Source organism: Quercus lobata, chromosome 3 (genome assembly GCF_001633185.2).
Source record: "Quercus lobata isolate SW786 chromosome 3, ValleyOak3.0 Primary Assembly, whole genome shotgun sequence".
NCBI classification, from domain to species: domain Eukaryota; kingdom Viridiplantae; phylum Streptophyta; class Magnoliopsida; order Fagales; family Fagaceae; genus Quercus; species Quercus lobata.
Genome location: NC_044906.1, coordinates 32,041,061 through 32,055,009, shown reverse-complemented (window position 1 = coordinate 32,055,009; position 13,949 = coordinate 32,041,061). Strand labels below are relative to the sequence as shown.

The 13,949-nt window shown below is 41.0% G+C and overlaps 1 protein-coding gene across 1 annotated transcript; it reads right to left on the bottom strand.

Annotated features, from left to right (window-relative positions):
* Positions 1 to 11,249: 11,249 nt before the first annotated feature.
* LOC115979562 lies at positions 11,250 to 11,894 on the bottom strand. The gene is made up of 3 exons (XM_031101614.1): positions 11,792 to 11,894; positions 11,539 to 11,706; positions 11,250 to 11,453 (listed from the first exon to the last, which is right to left on the bottom strand). The coding sequence occupies exons 1-3, from the start codon at positions 11,816 to 11,818 to the stop codon at positions 11,340 to 11,342; spliced, it is 309 nt and encodes a 102-aa protein (XP_030957474.1). The 5' UTR covers positions 11,819 to 11,894; the 3' UTR covers positions 11,250 to 11,339.
* Positions 11,895 to 13,949: the final 2,055 nt, after the last annotated feature.

Genomic DNA, 13,949 nt, shown 5'->3' with positions numbered 1-13,949 from the left:
GAGCCGGCTGCACAAATAGGAGAAGTGAATGTAACGTTTAAGGAACCGGTATATAGGATTCTTGACCGAATCAAACATAAGCTATATTTTTGATGGACGAATAAGATGGGAGGGGACCCATCCAGGAGGAATCAAAATTTGTACTGCACTTATCACCGGGACAAGGGTTATACTACCAAATAATGCCGGGTATTAAAGGATCACCTCGGGCAATTAGTCAAAGCCGGGCACTTAAAGGATTTCGTGCTAGACTCGGGGGATAGAGTCGTAGGGCAACATACTCGGCAAAAGGGGAACCCTCTCCCACCCCCTGTAGGGGTGATTGAAGTAATCCATGTTGCCCCAGAGAAGCTCATTGCAGGAAGGAGGAAAGAAGTGTTGACAGTAGTACCGGTAGAGGGTAACCCGGATCTATAGTCACTGGATAAGAAGATGAAGTTTGCACGGGAGCCTATCTCATTCGACGATGACGATTTGGAGGGGACGATCCAACCACATAATGACGTATTAGTGGTCATGGCCCGGATAAGCGGCTTCTTAGTAAAAATTTTGATGATAGACCAGGGAAGCGAGGCTGACGTAATGTACCCTAATCTGTTCAACGGACTCGGGCTAAGGAAGTCAGACCTGATGAAGCACACTTCACCTTTGGTTGGGTTCGACGCAAAGTAGTGATTCCTAAGGGGCAAATTTCTCTACCCGTGATTATAGGAGGGAAAGAGGTGGCAGTGACATTCACAATAGTAAGTTCATTTTCCCCGTATACTGCCATTCTGAGAAGACCGTGGATCCATTCAATGAGGGCTGTCCCATCAACACTACATGTAAAGATTAAGTTCCCAACCAAACAAGGTGTCACCATGATAAGAGGAGACCAAAAAGCGGCCAGACAGTGTCTTACTGCCGTAGTGAATTGGAAGCAGGGGAATCAGGTCAGTCAGGGAGAAATCACCGAACAAGAGATGAGGGGACTAGGCAGTTCGATCAGGAGCATGTTGAACGGGAAGATGCGTCCCGGAAAAACCCTTTATAGCAATCAAAGGGGCCCCAAGAAGGAATGGGGGCTAGATGCACTGAGGAGTTAGTAAAGGTAAAAATACTGTCGGACACTAATAAATATTTTCAGGTTAGAGCAAGCATGAGTAATGAGGAAAGAGTCCAAGTATTGCTGTTTATGATTCAAAACATGGATGTTTTCGCTTGGAACCCTTATGAAATTCTCGGGGTTGATCTCGAGTTTATTGTCCACAAGCTTAACGTAGACCCCTCATATCTCCCAAAGAAGTAGAAGCCGAGAAGATTAGCCAAAGACCATGTTGAGGCGGTAAGGCAAGAGGTAGAGAAGTTAAAGGAGGCAGGAGTAATAAAGGAGACTTTTTTCCTGGAATGGCTGGCCAATATCGTGGTTGTCCGGAAGAAGAACAGCAAGTGGAGGGTGTGTGTGGATTTTATTGATTTGAATTGAGCATGCCTAAAGGACCCGTTCCCCATGCCAAGGATTGATCAATTAGTGGATGCCACTTACGGGCACCCGAGAATGAGTTTCCTGGATGCTTTTCAAGGGTACCATCAGATTGCCCTGATCAGTGAAGACCAGGAGAAAACGGCGTTCATATCCCCCGATGCTAATTATCATTACACCATGACACCTTTTGGGCTAAAGAATGTCAGGGCGACATACCAGCGGATGATGACGAGGATGTTTCGGGATAAAATTGGGCATACGGTCGAAGTGTATATCGACGACATGGTGGTAAAAAGCAAGCAAGAGGCACGGCATGTAGAGGATCTCCGGGGGGTGTTTGAGGTGTTACAGAAGCATAGATTGCGTCTTAATGCAGAAAAATATGCCTTCGGAGTGGGGGCTAGCAAATTTTTGGGGTACTTGATCACTAGCCGGGGGATAGAGGTCAATCCTGACCAGATAGAGGTCGTGAAGCGTCTCCAACCGTCGAGCAATCCGAAAGAAGTACAGGTGTTGACTGGGATGCTGGCCGCTCTCAACCGATTCATCTCAAAATATTTAGATCACTGCCGTCCATTTTATCAGCTTTTGAAGAAGTGGAAAGGATTTCGGTGAGATGATGAATGTGAAAAGGCTTTCCAGAGCCTCAAGGAGTACTTAGTGCGGGTGTCGATGTTGAGTGCACCAGAGCCCGAAGAGGAACTATTTATGTACCTCTCAGTATCCAACCATTTTGTGAGTGCTGTGCTTTTAAGAGACCAGGGAATACAACAACCCGTGTATTATATTAGCAAGACCTTAGTCGACGTCGAGACCAGGTATTTGCCTTTAGAGAAATTGGTGCTGGCCCTGGTGCATGCCACCGGGAAATTGCCATAGTACTTTCAGGCTCATACTGTATATGTGTTGACCGAACATCCCTTACAGTTGTTATTGAAAAGATCTGATTTCACGAGGTGAATGGCTAAATAGGGGACACGGCTTGGGGCATTCGATGTGAGGTATAAGTCAAGAAGTTCAGTAAAGGGGCAGGTATTAGCTAATTTTGTAGCAGAATTCTCTCCTAAAGGGGAGATGGTCTGTCAATTGGAACACCGCCTGTGGAAGGTACATGTGGATGAGGCTTCCAACGCCAAAGGGGCCGGAGCTGGGATAGTCATAATTACCTCGGAGGGAATTCTCTTGGAACATTCGTTCAGATTAGGATTTAACACCTCCAATAACGAGGCAGAGTATGAAGCTTTGCTTGCCGGACTGAGGGCAGTCTCAAGGTTAGAAGCCCGGGATGTAGAAGTTTATTCGGACTCAAGGCTCATAGTCAACCAGGTGCAGGGGAGTTTTGAGGCTCGAGATCCTTGGATGAAAGTATACTTAGACTTGGTGAAGTAGGTCATAGGCAACTTTTGTATGGTGAAGGTGATTCAAGTGGCCCGAGCACAGAACAGGCATACCGACTCTTTCGCCACTCTGGCATCGTTAATTGCCAAGGATATCCCCCAACTTATCAGAGTAGAACTACTCCATGAGCCCAGCATTAAGGTGGCGGGAGATGAGGGGGCTGCGAGAGTCGAAGTCACAGCAGTCGCAACAGTTGGACTGAGCTAGATGGATTCCATTATAGATTTCTTAGCCGATGACCGAATTTCGGACGATGAGAAGGAGGCTAACAAGATCCGCAGGGTAGCTGCCGGATATTGGTTGTCCAGAGATCGGAAACTCTATCATAGGTCATTCGGAGGACCATATCTTTTGTGCTTACACCCAGAGAAAGTAGGACAACTCCTGGCTGAGTTGCATGAAGGGGTATGCGACAGTCATGTAAGGGGACGGTCATTGGCACACCGGCCAATGACTCAGGGATTCTGGTGGCCCCAGATGCAAAAGGATGCTGCGTAATACATTCGGAAGTGTGAGCAGTGTCAGAAGCACGCCCCTCTAATACAACAGCCTGTCGGGCATTTGAACCCGATTAGCAGTCCTTAGCCCTTCGTGTAATGGGGGTTGGACATACTTGGGTCTTTTCCCCAAGCAATGGGCAATCAAAGATTCGTTTTGGTAGTCGTCGATTACTTCACCAAATGGGCAGAAGCAGAGGCTCTGGCCAATATCCGGGACGTAGATGTGAAGAAATTCGTATGGAAGAATATAATCACCAAGTTCGGTGTTTCGAACTCCCTTATATCGGATAATGGGCTACAGTTTGACAGCCAAGCTTTCTGTGAATTTTGCAACAATCTCTATATCAGGAACAAGTATTCTACTCTAGCGTATCCCTAGGGCAACGGCCAGGCTAAGGTCGTAAACAAGATAATCGTGAACGGCTTGAAGAGAAGGCTGGAAGGAGCGAAAGGCAACTGGGCTGAGGAACTACCCAATATTTTGTGGGCATACCGGAAAACTCCTCGAAGGTCCACGGGCAAGACCCCATTTTCTCTCACATATGGGGTTGAAGCCATGATAACAGCCAATGTCGACTTATGTAGTGCACGAGTTTCAGGATTCAATAAGTCCCAGAATGATGGTTAGCTGATGAAGCGCCTAGATTTACTTGAAGAATATCGAGACGCAGTGGCTATAAGACTAGCGGAGTATCAACAAAAGCTTGCTCGGCGTTACAACCGAGATGTGAGAGTGAGAGAATTTAACGCTGGAGACCTGGTACTGAGGAGGGCAGTAGGAAGCATGCGAGATACAAATGCCGGGAAGCTAGCCCAAACTTGGGAAGGACCGTACAGAATTACAACCATTACAGGTGTAGGGGCATATTATCTAGAAGACATGAACGAAATACCGTTGCCCCGACCTTGGAATGCTCATAATCTTAAAAAGTTTTATCATTGACCGTCCACACACGGAAAAATGTACGTTGTATTAACTCATATGATAACAATGAAACTAGTTCGTACTAACCCAGTCAATTCTTTTTATTCACTACGTCCGGTTGATAGACACGTAAGGAAATTCAAGTAGTTAAAAATTTTTCTAAGGACAGAAACTTGCTTCTCGGTTCGATCCTTATCATCGAGCAGGTGGAAACCTTATTAAAATTTTTTTAAGGACAGAAGCCTGCCTCTCGGTTCGATCCCTATCATCGAGCAGGTGGAAACCTTACTCAAAATTTTCTAAGGACAAAAGCCTACCTCTCGGTTCGATCCCTATCACCAAGCAGGTGGAAACCTTACTCAAAATTTTCTAAGGACAGAAGCCTACTTTTCGGTTCGATCCCTATCACCAAGCAGGTGGAAACCTTACTAAAAAATTTCTAAGGACAAAAGCCTGCCTCTCGGTTTGATCCCTATCACCGAGCAGGTGGAAACCTTACTCAAAATTTTCTAAGGACAGAAGCCTGCTTCTCGGTTTGATGCCTATCACCGAGTAGGTGGAAACCTTACTCAAAATTTTCTAAGGACAGAAGCCTGCTTCTTGGTTCGATTCCTATCACTGAGTAGGTGGAAACCTTACTCAAAATTTTCTAGGGACAAAAGCCTGTTTCTCGGTTCAATCCCTATCACTAAGCAGGTGGAAACCTTACTCAAAGTTTTCTAGGGATAGAAGTCTGCTTCTTGGTTCAATCCCTATCACCAAGCAGGTGTAAACCTTACTCAAAGTTTTCTAGGGATAGAAGCCTGCTTCTCGATTTGATCCCTATCACCAAGCAGGTGGAAACCTTACTCAAAATTTTCTAGGGAAAAAAGCCTGCTTCTCGGTTCGATCCCTATCATCGAGCAAGTAGAAACCTTACTCAAAATTTTCTAAGGACAGAAGCCTGCTTCTCGATTCGATCTCTATCGCTGAGTAGGTGGAGACCTTACTCAAAATTGCCTAAGGACAGAAGCCAACTTCCCGGTTCGATCCCTATCACCGAGCAGATGGAAACCTTAATAAGAATTTCCAAAGAGCAAAATCCAACTTCTCAGTTCGATCCTTGTCACCGAACGAGGGAAAACCTTATTCGAAACTCTCTTAATGGCAGAAGTATTACAAAGATGTGTTATATATCAAGTCGGAAACACACCCTGTACATTAGTGATACATACACGTCCGGAATCTTTAAAGCATGCACAAAAAGGTTAAAATATACATGCATAGTCACAAAAACGATTAAGGTAATTGATCGGCAAATAGACCTAAATCAAAACTAAGCATATTAAATCAATTACTTCATCACTAAAAGCCGGTGACATTAAGTTCAAATCCAGAAATTAAGTAGCTGTTTAGTGAAAAAACCAGAAAATAACCATTTAGTCGCCACAACCCAGCGACATGGGCAAACCAACTTAAAATAAAAAGCTATTAAATAAAAGCAAATAAAGGTAAAGTAGAAAAGGTTCGGCAATCAGGAGGAAAGATCCATAGGTTGCGTCTCGGAGGTCATCTCGGCAGAGTGGTACTCGGGTACAAGAGGCTGGGGATGAACATCTTTACCATGAGGGCCGTTAGTTAGAGGGTTGTTTGTTACTTCTGTCCCGATCATCTCCACGTGGGCATCAATCTGCTCCACCAGCTCCCTCAAGCTATCTGTCTCCTCCTCATTGTTTGGACCGACTGGGTTCTGAGTGGTAGGGGCAGAATTCGGAATGGGGATCTAGCCAGGGTCCCTAAGAAGAGAGTCCTCGAGCACCCCTAAGGCCTGTAGAGCAGCCATCCAACCCTTTCGAAAAGATAGTTGCCGAGCTATCACTACTGGCTCCATGCCTTTCTCTGCATCAGCGAACCCCTTGTCATACCATTTACTTTCACAAGCTTCAAGGGCCGCCCGCAAATCAGTAACTTCTTCGGACAGGGTAGAGTTCAAACTTACTGCCTCGGCCAGCTTCACTTCCGTTTCATTATGTCGCGTAACCAGCTTCGCCAATCTCTTCTCTACCGAGGCCCGGGATTTCTCCGCAGCAGCGGCCCTCTTCTCGGCTGAGTCAGCAGTTTTTGTTTTCTCCTTAGCTGTTTTTACAACCTCTTCCTTGCCTGCTTTCTCCTAATCTACCTTTTCGGCAAGGTCCTTCACCCTCTCGTTCAGGATATGGGCTAGCTGAACGGCCTGTTAAAGACAACATTATTCACGCATGGTAACTTGAAGGAACAACGAGCACGAAAAAAATAAGAATGTGCGCAAAAGAAAAAATAAGAGTGCAAAGGAAGAGAACTTACCGTAATAGTGGTCCCATCAGCAAACGCACTCACATCCTCGGGTAAAAGGAGACCGTGGACCAAGTTTTGGGCAACACGGCCCCTTTCACCTTTCTCCCATGCTCGGACGCTTGAACTAGCCGGAAGGGGCGTGCCATCTAGTTCGAATGTTGGTTGCCACAGCTGAGCCGGTTTGGAGGATGAGGCCACATTCGTTCCAACCTGGGCCGAGGATTCTTGAATAGTGATGCCCCAAGAAGGTTGGTGGGAAATTTGGACTTGACCCTCTCTCGGGTCGGTGGAGGATAGATCGGCAACCCTTTGTCTCTTACGTTGCTGCTCGGAAGGGGGAGGAGGTGGAGGATGAACGAGAGGAGTCGGGATGCGCCCTTGAGGTGGCTGCTGCTGCTGAGTGGCCTAGCTTGCCCCTGGAATGAAATGGCTGATGGTCAGGGTCTTTCTAGTCACCATGTCTTCAGGAATGGAGTGCGTCCGGGAGGAGTCACTAGATTCTGCGGCTTCTTGTGTGACTACATGAACTGGATTCTCGGGTTCGGCTGGTACAACTTCACGCTAAACGGCCTTGTGAGCACGTTCCCAGAGATATCTGGATGCTGCTTCGGCTGATTAGTCCCTTATAGGCGCAAGTTCATCTAAACAAGTGTACCACGGGCCGAGGTCTCAGGCTTCGCCTACATCAAAGTTAGGGGGAAGGAAGTTCGCGTGCCGAACGTCTATGTAAGAAAGGAGCGGACTATCAATAATGGGGGCTTGGCTGAAAGGTTGCCAAGTGGAGTATACCAGATCAACACCGAGAATAATATGAGATGCATGGAGTTATCCGTCCCGGTGCACAAAGATTTCAGACCTTAACACAAAATTCAAGTCCCGAACATGAACAGTTCTTATATCCTGGGTGAACACTGAACCATTTGCAGCAAAAGAGAATGAGTCAGAGTTAGAGCAAATAAAGTAGTTACGAATGGAAGGGATATGAAAAATTAAAGGTTAGAATGAACCAACTTCGCGCCGTGACAAAGGGGGAGGGATGTCACCAACAAACCAATTGCCACGCACCCGGATATATTCCCAGGCGGAATTCTTATTAGAGTCCGGCAAACATGAAATCAGCCGTACCCTTGTATCTCTAGTCTTTAAGTAGTAATTTGATTTCTTCTTTCCACAAAGGCTGTACATGTGGTTTACGTCATGGTGGTGGTCTAGTTGCAAACCAAACGTTTGGTTTAGCCTACCCACATAACTCACTACCCGGTAAAAGTTTAGGGGAAGTTGGTCGGGACTCAATCCGTAATATCTAAGGGTGTTAAGTAAAAGCAGGTCTATGGGAAACCTAACCCCGCTCTCTAGGATTGATATCAATGGGAAAAAGGTCGTGCTTGCCCCTCTGTGGAGGGCGATCTCACTTTCATGGCAGTACGCCATCTCCACATCTAGGGGTGTCCACAGGAACCCGGGAACTGACCCACCTGCCCAAACTGCCCGGGCCGACCCGAAAATCGATCGACCTGACGCCGGTGACGTTTGGAGACGTGTCTCCGCCACCAAAAACCGACTTAGGCGAGTCGGATGGCGGGTTTTCTTCATCAAAATCCAATATACCTGATATAACCGATGAAACCCATGAGAGAAGGCCAAAGTTCCTAGATCTGTTCAGATTCATCAGTATTCCAATGAAGGTTTGGTAGTTTTTGGTTAGATCCAGTGAAGATCTAGGTTTTCTTGCTAAGATCCAGCAGTGAGATGAAGATTTTGCTCGGATTTGCGCGTGCTTTTGCTTCGATTTTTCTTAGATCCAACGATGAGAAGAAATTTTCGCTTAAATTTGAACTTGATGTGGGGGGTTTTTGCTTCGATTTTTGTTTAGATCTAGTGATTTTCACTCAAATCTGAGCTTGATGTTGTGGTTTTTCTTTGATTTTTGCTTAGATCCGGTGATTTTCGCTCAAATTTAGGCTTGATGTGGTGATTTTGAGCTTGATCTAGTGAAGATCGGGTGATTCAAACTCAGACCGAAGCCGACCGACCCGACCGTTGTCCACCGAAGACCGATCCGACTTGACCCGAGGTCATCGACGGTCGGCAGCAGGTCCTTAAACCGTTCACCCGATTCCGGCGGGTCGGTTCCGAGTTGGGCACAAACCCGACCCGGACTGACCCATGGACAGCCCTATCCACATCATCAGTGACGCCAAAGCTTTGCCTAAAAGCGGCTAAGGAGGCTCCGACATTTAAAAGATAAGCAAAACCCATCCTAAGCCTAGAAATTAGAAAGAGCTCTGGAGAGGGAAATAAAAGTAAAGGAAATGGGAAGAAGACTTACTTCTAGCCCTAAGGGAGAGGAGGATTCTGGGTTAGTGGACTGGAATGCAGGTGAATGCTCGGTAGAGAGAAATTTCGGAAGAACAGAGAATGAAAAGTGAGAAAATGTATTAAGATGAACTATTTATAAGAGCTAAGGAAAAACATTGGTTAGTGAGCAATAATTAACATTAATTAGCAATGATGAAGTAAAAGGGAGTGACCTTAGAGATACCTAGAGAAATCAACATGCGCCCCTCAATTTGCGAATCGCCAGATAATACTGACGGTAGAACCAGAGGGTCTAAAGCAACGTGCCTTTTGAGGAGTGCATTTATGGACCACTGTAACCAATTAAAATGCATCCGTTGGATTTCTAGGACAAATCACTGCCTCTCTGACTCCTTGATTTGTCCCCGAGAGCTGAGGACGAATCAAGGGGGAGCTATTGTACGGCACCTAGCATCCAGGTTCATTTGGGCCTTGGGCCATAAATTAATGATATGGGCTGTGGGTCCAACCTTCTCACCAACAGAAACCCCAACCCAAGTCCACAATAACTACTAGTCTATATTGGGTGTTGTCCGTGTATTTGGAAAGCGGACAGCGGACGCCCTGCTCGCTTGCTGCCCAGGAAACCATTTCCAAGCTCTATACACGTGCTCGGTCACATCACCATTTAAGTGCTCGGCAGAACCTTAGGAAACTCCACTGCCGAACATATTTGCTGCAGTTGGAACTGTTCCCAAAGCCACTCGTACCAAAAAATCCACTTAAGTTTATCGACATTGGACCTTTCTTGGCACTAAAGGAGAAGATAATGATGATCACCCCATTAACAAGGGCTATAAATAGGAGAAACGTATGAATGGGAAGGGGATGGAATTTTGGGAAAGGAAAGGAGAGAGAAAGAGAGGATTTGAGAAGAAGAAAATGTAGAGAAAGAGAGGGTAGTGTTCCCATTGGGTCCCTAAGCCTAGAACAACCCAAAGTAGGATACCCAGACCCACCACACAAATAGATTGTGAGCCCAAACAGGGGTTTGGCCCAGCAAGCCCGTCTTTGGAGCCTACAGTATAATATATAATTTATTTTCTAAAATTTGTTGTAAATAATTTTTTTTTCCTTAAAAATTAATCAATTTTTAAAGGTAATTTCTATTTCTCTTTTTTTTTTTTTTATATACAAATATATAATTTTATAAAATTTTTGTATTTTTTATTGATATTATTATTTTCTGAAGTGGTCCATATTCTTTTAACTATTATTATTATGCATTATATATATATATATATATATATATATTTGATAAACAATTTTCCTAATTTCTTTTAGTACAACTAAAACTTTTAAGTTTCAAATTTATTATTCAAATTCCTCATTCTTTTAAGGAGATTATTATGATAATCAAAATTTATCATATAATTACAATAGATATTACTCAAGTAATTGATAAAACTCTCAACCTAAACATGTTTTGTTCCCATTCTTAAATAAGTGTATCAAAATGGACCGAAATTGACTAAAATGGACTGAAACAGACTAAATTGGACTGTAGTGGACTGAATTGGACCAAAATGAACCAAATTGCATACACTAATATTTATATACATATAAATTTTTTTTTTTAAAGAAATAATGGCATGACTATTAATGTGGCTCAATAAAAGTATATCAACTATAAATATTAAGCTAAATGGCTTATGACATTGAGATTCCCAAGACACGAGCAGAGTTACATATTTTAAAATCAAACTCTGGTTTGAGGAGGTGATAATTTGGTGTAATTTAAAATAAAAATTGGGCAGCTTTGTTGCTTTTTTTTTTTATTATTTTTTTTATCATCTAATCAAGTGTTGAAGAAAATTTGTATATACTTGTAAAAGTTAACTTGTTGCTCAGTAATCTCTGACTTGCATCTTATGGAAATTTCTTTTTTGTTTTCCAGTGTCAATCAAGCTCACTGCCTCTTCCCCTGTCATTGGCACCCCCAAAACCTATTACACACTGGTACATGTAAATCATATGAATTATTTCTAACTGAGGATATTTTTTTCGTGTGACTAAAGGGTGCAATTATCACAACCTTATCAGGCATCTTCAAAACTAAATATGCAAAATAAGTAACTTTGAAGTTTGAAATAACTGCTCATGTCATTTAATCCAATCCAAATATTTGAGATATCACAAAAATAATAGAAAAAGGAAGAGCATGTTATACAAGGAGAAAAAAATGAGAGATAATTAATAGCCCAATTAACTTATTTGTATTCATATAATTTTTTTTTTGAGAAGGTATTCATTAATTAATTTTTTTTTTTAGAAACAAGTATTTATATAATTAAATACACAACTTAAATATCACAAAATATAATAAAGTTTTAAACCTAAACGAACTTCCTTATATCCATCATAACATGATGGGACAACATCATATCTCATTAGCCTCAAATCTAGCCTCAACATCATAAACAGCTGCTCTTTTGCCATTCAATTGAATAGATGCCATTCCTTCTTCAAAATCCAACTCCCTTACGCCCATGAACTTCATAAAAATGACAAAAAACAAACAAGGTTAATGTTTCATACTAAAACTATTAAACCAAAGAAAAAATGAAAAATTGTTATGCCGTGTTGCCAATCCAGCCATTTCCAAAAACAAAATCTAAGGGCTGGAGGCCCATACATTTGAATCGCATAAGGGGTACAAAGCGCTTTGCATCACTGTCTTCTTCTGTATAAGGACGGCCATAACCGCTCAACATTATAATATTCCCTTTCCCATGACAAAATTCACACTGCATCGAACAAATATTTAGTAAATAAAAAAGGCTAAAAAAATGTGGTCAGGATATTGACATAATATATGACCAACCAACTAACGTTATGAATCGTTATAACATAGTTCATGCTTAATTTAAGGCATATATTTTGGGTGCTGATCTTTCCGCAGTTGTTGTTGTTGCATCTTGTCTATAGAAAAACAACGAAGAGTTGCTTCATAAAATCTTAAAAAAAAAAATACCATAAAAAAATACAAAAAAAAAAAATATATATATATATATATATATATGTACATATGTGTGTGATACCTTGAAAAAATATGAGAATTCTTCCCCTTGGGCTTCAACTCACTCACTTCGTCCAAAGTGGCTTTGATTTTGTAAAGTAAAAATTATGGACGGGGCAAACTCCATTTCAAAAAATAGAAAGGTTAGAGTTGTTTTTAGATTTTGGCTTTAGGGTATGAGGAGGGGATTTGAGCAAGAGTGTCCATCATATAATGTTTATAATCATCATATCATTTACATGCTTCCATGTAAATGTTATGACAAAATCAGAAAAATCCTGTTGAATTTATATGTATGTTCGTATTAATTTGATATAATTCTCTCATATTAATGAAAATAGGTTTAATCCGTAATTTTCATTAATAGTGTTTTTTGTTTTGCTGGTTGTTGTTGTACGAAATCCATGAAGGTTGTTCACAATCATATTATTTTCATTTTTATTTTTGCTAGGCTTGTTTATGATAATATCATTCACATGCTTTCATGGTAAGTATAATATGCATGAGTAAATCATAAAAATGTAATTTTTTAGCTAGGTTTGTTTATCATGAAAGCATAGCTTATCATGTCATTTAGATGCTTTCATGACAAACATTGACAAGTTTGTGAAACTATACGTGTGTGTGTGTGTGTTTTGGGGGGGGGGGGGGGGGGAATAAGCTCAAAAGTCTGTGTACTGCTTACTGGATATAATGTACTTGTTTTTTAACCTAGCTTTGATATTTTTAGCTAATATATATATTCAAGCTTTTTACCGAACAAAAATTATATGTTCATTTTTTTTTTTGGTCAAACAAGTTTGAGTTCATTCACAGACTACTTTGATTAACTAATTCTTTTCTCATATATAGTAAAACCATAACTAAAATTTTTAACATCTTCACAAATCAATAAATTTTCCACGAATGACCTATATACATTATCAATAATCTGCAAATACAAATTTGATATTAAATGAACCTAATGAAAATTTTGCAAAATCCATTCTCAATTCTATATAAGTATAGTTTTTGACAAATATGCATATAAAAATATAATATTATAATATATAGTTAAATTGAGTATACATGTTCACGAACATCATTATGTTTAAAATTGACTTATTTAATAGTCAAGCTTAACCTTGTGCTTGAATTTGGCTTATTTTCTAAACAAATGAGTATGAACAAATTTTTAAGCAACTGGATTCATTTACAATCCTAGCCAAGAGCCTTCAAGTAGCACCTCCCCATATTTCTAATGAAGATATCTAGAGTTGAATGTAGCTCCAACTATCTAATTATGAAAAAAATAAATACATAGTTCATATAGTTCATACTTCAATTGTATAAACTTTAATGAGCAAACCATGCAACTAATTAATTTCATTAACTTATCCAATCAATACTGGAATATTGAAATTAAATCATCTAAAAACCTAGAAATATAAAATTAATTAATTATTGAAATAATAATCATATTTAAATTAGTACAACCATCTAAAAATATGAGCTTTTTTTAATAATTTCGAAAATCTAGCGGTGGAAGAAAACTTAAAGACTAAAATATTGTTTTTGTCCTAAATCACTACAAGAAATTTGGGTTTAGGCAACGTTTGTAAAACGTCGCTAAAAACCCAAAAAACGTCGCTACAAACTACAGCGACGTTTTTTTTGTGACGTTCAAAAATGTCGCAATAGGCTAGTCGCTATAGGTCTATTGCGACGTTTCCAAAAACGTTGCCATATGTGAATCTTTAATGGCGTTCAAAAACTTTTGGTGACGTTTTCTAAAACGTCACTATATAATATAACATTTGAATATAATTTAGGAAAATACACTTAGTGACGCTTTTAAAACGCCGCAAATAAGTAGTCCTATAGCGACGTTTTTAGAAAACGTCGCTAAAAAGAATTTTCTCACAGCTTTAGCAACGTCTTACAAACGTCGCTAAAACTTGCTCATTATTTTTTTACATAAAAAATGCTACT